This window comes from Thalassophryne amazonica, chromosome 11 (assembly GCF_902500255.1).
Source record: "Thalassophryne amazonica chromosome 11, fThaAma1.1, whole genome shotgun sequence".
Classification (NCBI taxonomy): Eukaryota; Metazoa; Chordata; class Actinopteri; order Batrachoidiformes; family Batrachoididae; genus Thalassophryne; species Thalassophryne amazonica.
In genome coordinates this window covers 18,854,306-18,862,856 of record NC_047113.1, presented here as the reverse complement: position 1 = coordinate 18,862,856, position 8,551 = coordinate 18,854,306, and the positions used below count along the sequence as shown (strand labels likewise).

At 39.9% G+C, this 8,551-nt stretch overlaps 1 protein-coding gene across 1 annotated transcript in view; it reads right to left on the bottom strand.

The window, feature by feature from the left end:
- Positions 1 to 2,536: 2,536 nt before the first annotated feature.
- adam19b (ADAM metallopeptidase domain 19b) overlaps positions 2,537 to 8,551 on the bottom strand; it is a 67,595-nt gene continuing 61,580 nt past the window's right edge. Inside the window, exons 19-23 of the mRNA XM_034181037.1 lie at positions 8,373 to 8,496; positions 8,163 to 8,265; positions 7,771 to 8,091; positions 7,577 to 7,674; positions 2,537 to 5,639 (exon numbers count right to left, since the gene is read on the bottom strand). Of these exons, the coding sequence (XP_034036928.1) occupies positions 5,633 to 5,639; positions 7,577 to 7,674; positions 7,771 to 8,091; positions 8,163 to 8,265; positions 8,373 to 8,496 (653 nt within the window). The 3' untranslated portion in view covers positions 2,537 to 5,632. The remainder of the gene's footprint in view (positions 5,640 to 7,576; positions 7,675 to 7,770; positions 8,092 to 8,162; positions 8,266 to 8,372; positions 8,497 to 8,551) is intronic.

Below are 8,551 nucleotides of genomic sequence, written 5' to 3'. Positions count from 1 at the left end.
GCTCGGCAAAATTCTCAAATTCGGGCAGATGGGCTGGGAAATTCAGGCATGAGCCATGTAGACTCTGAATACAGAATAGAATTACCTAAAATGTCAGACTTATTTTCGCAATTAATGTAAACAATCAAACCGCTATTTGGTCACCAATATAAATATAAAAATGGCTATATAAATATATGGTAATTTAAAGAGTCATGGGGGTTTCTGAAATTCGGGCAAATTTTGTGTCCCCCCCCCGAAATAGACCCCACCTCCTACGCCTATGCCTATGATCTACATACATATGTACATCATAGGGCTTTCGACCTGTGACGTCGTCACATGCAAAGCCTAGGCAAGGTTGTTGGGAAAACACGACCATATCCGGTTGTTAGGTGTGACGTAACGCATCACCTGATTTTCAACTTCCGGCTCCAAACAAAAAAGGCGCGCTGTCATTAACATTGAGAACTGCACTGATACGATCTGATCAGGCTGCACTTAAACCGCTGCACATGGACAACAGCATTAACATCGCAACATAAAACTCTTTGTATATTGTGCCTAAAACTCTCCTGGATATATTAACTGGGTTTTTAGACGTTGTTACTGAGTTTGTTTTATGTAAAAATGTCAGATGCTCAGGTTGTTTCTCCATTATTTTCAATGGGAGTTGCTGCGAGCTGCGATCGCTTCCTGTTCATGTCGTTCGGGGAGAAAGTGAAGTTTGCACTTTAACGGCCTGTTTATCCATCCATCCATCCATCCATGCATTTTCTTCCGCTTTATCCGGAGTCGGGTCGCGGGGGCAGCAGCTCAACCCTTACCAAAAAGTAGTATATGCAAATATGTTTCAAGTATACTTCTAGTTTACTTTTTATATACTTATCAGTACTATTTTTTGGTAAGGGAAGCAAAGCCGCCAAGACCTCCCGATCCACACACACCTCCCCCAGCTCCTCTGGGGGAACCCCGAGGCGGGAGGACGTCCTGTTTATTGTAATAAATAATTTTTTATTAACAAACAGACATGTATATTTTACCTGTGCATAGTAAAATATGTAAAGCAAAAGAAAAAAAAGTTTTAAGTGTTCTGACCATAGAACCAGACGAATCCGTTTAACGGAGGTGGAGAAGGGAGGGACGGAGGTTTGCGCATACTGTAAACACAAACTAAACTTAAACTCTAAATCCTTAAAAGGATCAAACAGACGTAACTTTAATTGTAAACTTGGAGGTCTTTGGACCCGGAAAGATTTATCACGTGATGCGTTACGTCAGCGCTTAACAACCGGATAGTAACCGCATGCAAATATTAGCCGAGTGAAGCTTCTTCAACATAAACGATCACTTGGACTAGGAACTTCCTCCCAGCAGTGACGTCAATCGCTCCACAGCTCTGAGTCGCTCGTGCTGCACGTCGGTTTGCTGGGATTGGTCTATTTTTATCAGTTCATGCAGACAACCTGATGGTTTCTCCACCTGCCCCTGTCTGCATGTGTGAACTAGTATATAACAAATATATAACCAGAAGAACATAAAACAGTTTAAACATGATAAGCTAGGGGTTGTAGGTCTAAACAAAACCATTTAACCTGGTACATGCTGTTATAGTTGTCATAGCTTTTGGCTTTAGGGAGTGTTTAATTGCAAGAATGTAATGTTTAAACTCCTCACAGAATGCAATAAAGTATGGTCTTTTACCTGTGAATTTACATTTATTTCAGTGAAACTGTACCGATGTACATTGGAGCTGAATCACTGTCGCCACAGGAGATCAGTCCACATTTGAGTTTAGACAGAAGCCACCTACCTTTAACAAGTCGATGTTTTATATGAATTAGTGTAAAATTTCACGGATGAGAGAGACGCCGAATAGCGACAGTGTACAATGATCTCAAATCTGTACAGAGTGAAGTTTTATGAGATGCCGCCATTTGTGCAAAAATCAAACAAACTTAAAATGGACAAAATATTGAAGGTGGTCTGACGACACGCGACATACAAATTAACAACCCCCCCAACCATTAGAGATGTAATCCAATTCATGAACGTTTAATGATTTACAATTTGTCTGACAGTAAATGGACTGCATTTATATAGCGCTTTTCCATTTGTATGAGACGCTCAAAGCCCTTTACAAATAATGCCTCACATTTACCCCGATGTGGGGGTGCTGCCATACAAGGCGCTCGCTACACACCGGGAGCAATATGGGATTAAAGACCTTGCCCAAGGGTCCTTAGTGATTTTCCAGTCAGGCTGGGATTTGAACTGAGGATCTTATGGTCTCAAACCCAACGCCTTAACCACTAGACCATCATCTCCCCCTTTAGCAGCTGACAGTGCTAAAGTGTCTGATGGATTACAGCTATTGTATAAGCATTTGAAGAATTTTCAAAAACATACCGAACCATGATGTCTAAACCAAGGTGTGAACAAAGCCACAACTTCTGTGGACTATGAGACCCCTAGTAAGCAATAATAAGACAAACTCTTAAAACATTATTAAGAAGACTGTGTGTACTGATGGACAGAAAGCACTTAAAACATTTCTTTGTTCATTTTGTTTATTTGAGTTCCAGTTGAAGTCACAGTGGTTCACAGAGCCTGAGTTTGCATAGTTCTTATTACAAAGTTCAACATGGCAGCTTCATTCCTTACAACCATTTAAACATTTCCCAAAACAGTCCTCCTACAAATGGACTGCTGTTATGAACTGTACCTTACACATTTCACTGTTGCGACAGCATTCTCAGAAATAAAAGAGAGTACCTCTATGGCATTTTGGCTTGGAGGGAACTGTACAGGTTTATTAACGTCTTTGAACAAGTACGTTAAAATGTTCCCATCTCGACTGACAATGGGAAAATTTGACAAATATGTTTTAATTTTGTATTTCTAAGATAATTTACAGACATATATGCGAAGGAAACTATGGCTCAGTTGTTTCTTTTTAACACAGAAAATCTTGTGAAATGTTGCACTAAATAAAAACAACTTCATCACTACTATTATCAGTGACAAATATACACAATAAAATCTATTGTGGGTTTCAAGGTCATCTTAAATTGACACTCTCACCAAAATGTTTTTACTATTACATATTCATCTGCTTATATGGTTGCTGTGATAATTGTATAGTTTTGTGTGGAAGGTGTTCATGTTGTTGTTTGTGAAGTTTCAAGATATTTATTGATCCATTTTTACACTGTTAAGATGTCTTTGCATTGGTCTTTCATGGTAACTATCATGAAACAATGAAACTGCAAAATTTTAAAGGCATTCAGTCACTTTCAACTATGTGTCTTATCCTGTATTTGGTCCAATTTGCTTAATACAAAGCGAAGCCAGACTGACAGGCTTTATATCTCTTATTAACCGGTTTTATGTACTGATTTGGTTCTATGTGTTAGTTCCCACAATCCATGTTTCTGTTTTCCGTAACAAGATTGCATGAGCAGAGGTACAATCTGCCGTATGTACAAAAACATGCAAACAGAAAGGAAGGTGGACAATATTGGGAAACACCAATTGGAAGGTTTTTAAGAAAACGGAAAAGTTCAAGGTCAAGTGTTAAGAAGGGAACAAAGGTATTTGATTACAGGAGGGATAAACCTAGAGTAGTGATTGGAAGGGAATATGAATGTAGATATTCAATGAAGGCAGAGCTGAAGCTCCATCAACATTTGGAATTCACTGACAAGTTAAAGGATGTGCAAGTACATGATTGAATCAGGGCACGCAGGGCTTTATTTATTTATGTATTAGTTGTGGTTTTAGAATCTACAGTGTATCATAACTGGATCTCAGTAGACCAAATATAATGGTGTATATAATTCATTTAACTACTCAAAAAATGTGGGTAATTGCTTCTGAAATGGATTTTGGAGTCTATCCATGACCATATATTGGCTCTATTGTAAATTTTAATTAATCTAGCAAGCATAAAACAATACTAAGAGCGATGCATAACCAGCACCAATGCCATGGAGCAGATTGCTGTACTATGGCCACATTTGCAGATATTTCTTTCACATAAACATGAAATATGACACATTTTTGGTTCACTCTTACTTTTTAATCACATATCAAATCACATGCCATGATTTTTTCACTACCTGCCTCATCCATGTGGTAGTAGCATGGTACTACTACCAGATGGTGTGTGCTATAATTTGTACTCTAGTTGGCACTACTGATTAGACCTGGTGTGCAGTGTTTTGTTTTGTTTTGGTTTTTTTTTTTTTTTTTTTTTTTGAAAGTAAGAAAGTGGTTTCTTGCCAGATGATATTATATTTCCGGGAGAAAACACTATATTTCTTGTATATCTAGAAATGGACTGAGTACCTTTAAAAGCCTCCTTTCAAACCTGTGTAGATAAGTATGTAATAGCAAAAATACTGTACAACACCACAATTGTATAAAAATAAGAACGTTTAAAATAATAAAATCTCAATATTCCTTAATATGCCCTGGTGCATGTTGGACACTTGTTTTTCATCACAAGTACATACAACATGCATGTACAACTTTCACTGGTCCTCAAAGGTCAATTTTAAACCATATTATTATTAATATTATTATTATTATTATTCACAAATAAGCATAAGCACCTAACTACTAGCATCTTTTCTTAATATAAGATATCCTTTTGCAGCTGATGCTCTTATTCAGGCACCATGTTTACTACATATAGGCTACATTGTAAACATTCATTTTTCTTTGCTGTATAAAGAAATACACCAGGGAAAGTGTGTCAACACAAAGCATTTTCTGTATCACCATTTTGGACAACAAAGATCTTAAAACAGGTATTTTTCTTCCCTGCACTGCACAACCCACTACATTGTCAAGATTTTTGGACTGGCAGCATAGTCTTGATTTAGGTGTCAAAATATTCCCAGTATATGAAACCATTTGCCTTCTGCATTACATTCAATTAAGGTAATTTCTGCAGCAGAGCAATTGAGGTGACCTGTTACTGAAATCCAGCATTTTATTCAGGGTTAAAGGTCAAAACATGCATTTGTGGTTCTTTTCAGGTAAACTTTTTAATTGGAGGTAAGGTTAATTTGGGATAATAAGCCTAAAACCTGCTTCCTCAACTCAGTGGTTTCTGAGATCTGAGAACTGGGTAAAATTTGGCACATTTGAACATTACTGTGGCAACATTTCAGTTTCTGGCAAAGTGTTCCAGTCAAACCTATAGAAACTTGCAACTGGCAAATAATATAACACCATAATAAAGACTGTACAACCAGTGCTTCCTGAGATATGACATAAGCACGCACAGACAGATGGATAGCGCACAAAGTGTAATTTTCAGGAGGGTCACTTCGCTGGATCAGCACACAGGCAGTGCAATACACAGATTTTTGTCTGTGGTGGCAAGTTGTCTGATACGTTTAATTTAACATTTGCTAAACCTAAATCCCAGAATCAAATTATTCACACTGAAGTTCAGCGGAAGTGTGATACGGTCTCATTTGCTAATTCAACTGTTTCCCTTCAATAAACAACTTCACAATTTCATCACACAAATCCAATCAAGTATTCATCATATCCCACAGTGCCGTGCTCTCAAGACAGTTTGAGGCAGTCCAGTATTTGCTGTAAGTCTTGGAGGCCAGCATTTCCCCGAGTCCTTGATTCAGGCTCTAAAACAACAGTAAAAAATATGAAAAATGTTACAGGTTTACATATGTATACTCTCCATGGGCCAAGCAGGGTGCACCAACAAGCCTCAGTGTACCACGGCCTACACAAAAATGTATGATAGCATCTCAGGGTGGTAGCTATATTCAGCCAGGGGTCACTGAAGGATTACACAGAGGTCAAAATTTTAAAATGTTCCAATCATATTGAAATGTACACCACATTATTATCACTTTACCGAGGCGTTGCTAGGCCGGTATCGTAGATTTACGTCAATGTTACCTGGCTATACCCGCCTGCTGTGCGTAAACAAATGACGTCATAGCGTGCACGCGTAGCCCAAAAACTGTCCGCAGAGGGGAAAAAAAAAACTGTCCGCAGAGGAAAAAATAAAAAGGCGAGAAGTGTGTGTTGGTCCCAATATGGATATTCTGGATGATTTGCAATGAACAGCAGCCAAAGCAGCCAGCTTGATGAGGACGCCCTGCCAAATTTGGAGAGCAGCGCGCGCCAGCCGACACGCCAAAAGTTAAGTGAGCCAACTTTTTATGTACGCATTACGTGTTGTGTATCTCAGTAAAAAGTGATAATAAAGCAAATAACATGCATTTGTCATGCGGTATGCATTTTCTGAGTCCCTCCTTCCATGCTGTCGCCTGCAATGACAGATATTCACTCTCGTCTAACTCGGGCGAATATCTGTCATTTTGGGCGACTGGGCGTAAACGTCGGGCCTCTGAAAATGCATACCGCCCTCCAAAAACATGTTATTGTATTATTATTTGTCTGATCATAAAGATTCCAAAAATGTATAGTGCTGTCATGCTTGGTTATCATGTTACAGGGTAACATACAGTTGTACTCAAAAGTTTACATACCAGGGCAGAATTTTAGATTTTTTTGGCCATTTTTCAAAGAATATGAGTGATAACACAAAAACCTTTTTTTCCCACTCAGGGTTCATGGTTGGGTGAAGCCATTTATTGTCAAACAACTGTGTTTACTCTTAAAATATTGGATTGACGGCGGCAAAATATTAGACCGTTTCACATTTGATGTATTACTTCGTGCCCTGACCACGATGCTACGCAGGTGTCAATGATGGCGCCATCAGCTGAGAGTGAGAGAAACTGGCGGAGCGGTGACAATGCTGAAATGTGTGGATTTAAGCTACAGTATGAAAGTATTGATGTGGATTCCGATATACAATTACTCAATGCAGCTGGTGAGATGGAGAAATCTGTGGGTCTGCTCACAGAATTTCCAGTTTGGCATGAAGACACTGTTGCTACGGTAAGCTCTGCCGAGCCGACCACACCCTTTCACAACGATTTGGAAAATGGCCAGGCGGACAGGCATCTCATCCAGGTCGAATTATTTACAGAGAAATAAACCATGCAAACGATGGAATTGGATTAGAATGGGAATAACTGCCTTGTGTCTGATGATTTGTGGACGTTAATGCTGGATTACGGTCGTAAATATCCGTTTTACAGACTCCGCTAACGCATCGTCAGCAAAACTCAATTTGCGACTGTAAAATCCAGCATTAACGTTCACAAATCATCAGACACAACAGGGTTATTCCCTAAATGACAACAGAAATTACCCAAATGACCCTGATCAAAAGCTTACATACCCCTGTTCTTAATACCGTGTATTGCCCCCTTTCACATCAATGACAGCTTGGAGTCTTTTGTGGTAGTTGTGGAAGAGGCTCTCTGATGGTAAAGCTGCCACTGAACATGTCTTGGACTTTATTTGCACAAATTACAAAGAAATACAAACAGTATGCCACTCTATGTGTAATCTTTCATGTCATCCATCCATGGTTGTACCTACCATTCTGAGATGGTTATCATACATTTTTGTGCAGGCCATAGTACAGTGACAGGCCACACGAAAAAAACTCATGAGGCTGGTCATGAGGTGAGTTTACCTGTTTGGCTTTTTCTGTCCAGCAGATGGAGCCAGAGCTGCTTTTTTCCACTGCAGGGCATCAGTCGTAACCTGCATGCGTGTAATTGGCTGTTGTTCCTACATTAAAATGACAACATTGAAGATTTAGTTCAAGTAGGGCCAACCTGCTTTCATGCAAATTGACAAAAAATGGGACAAACACGTTCAACTCACCCTGGATGGTCTGCTGACAGGACAAGGTGGTGGAGGTCTGTTCGGGGGATCCGGTCGAAGTTTGTGTGAGTGGGATCTGGTGTCCAAGAAGGGTAATGGTGGAGGTCCTGAAGGCGGTGGAGGTGCCTGGTTTCTCCACCTGTTCGAATGAGCAGATGTAACTGGAGGATTGGAGCTTGTGCGCAACTGAGTCGAAGATTGAGGCTGAGTCTGTGATTCTGCAGCATATGCAGGTACGGGAGGTGGTTTTACAGGCAGATGTGGAAAAGCATGTCTGGACCGAGTCAAGATAGACAGGCTTGGATGAGGAGAAGACTTGTCCTGTGGCAAAACAACCCACATTAGTTAACACTTTCATGTTATGGTCTAGTTATGTTTGTGTTCTTCTTTACCAGGCAATCCGATTCCTGTTTCTTCAGCAAGAATGTGGGGTTGGTGTGACCGTTCACACGGCTGTCAGCATGCAGACGCCTGGTATCTTCTGGGACTGAACAACTGAGGATTAAATAAGCAAACGCTCACACGTCAAACTGGAAACAGCGATAAAAATAATAATCAACAATATTTTGCTTGAGTTGAAAATATGATCAGATGCTACAAACTTTGGTGGAGGTGGGGCAGAGCATTTCAGTGGGTGGAGCTTATCCCTGTAGCGGCACCACAGTCCAACAGCAGCCAGAACCATAAAGAGAACCAGAGGGAGGACCAGCAGCACCATGAAATGGCCTGTTGGAACAGTGAGCGGTTATAGAAGGATGACAGGACAAATTCATGTTTTTAA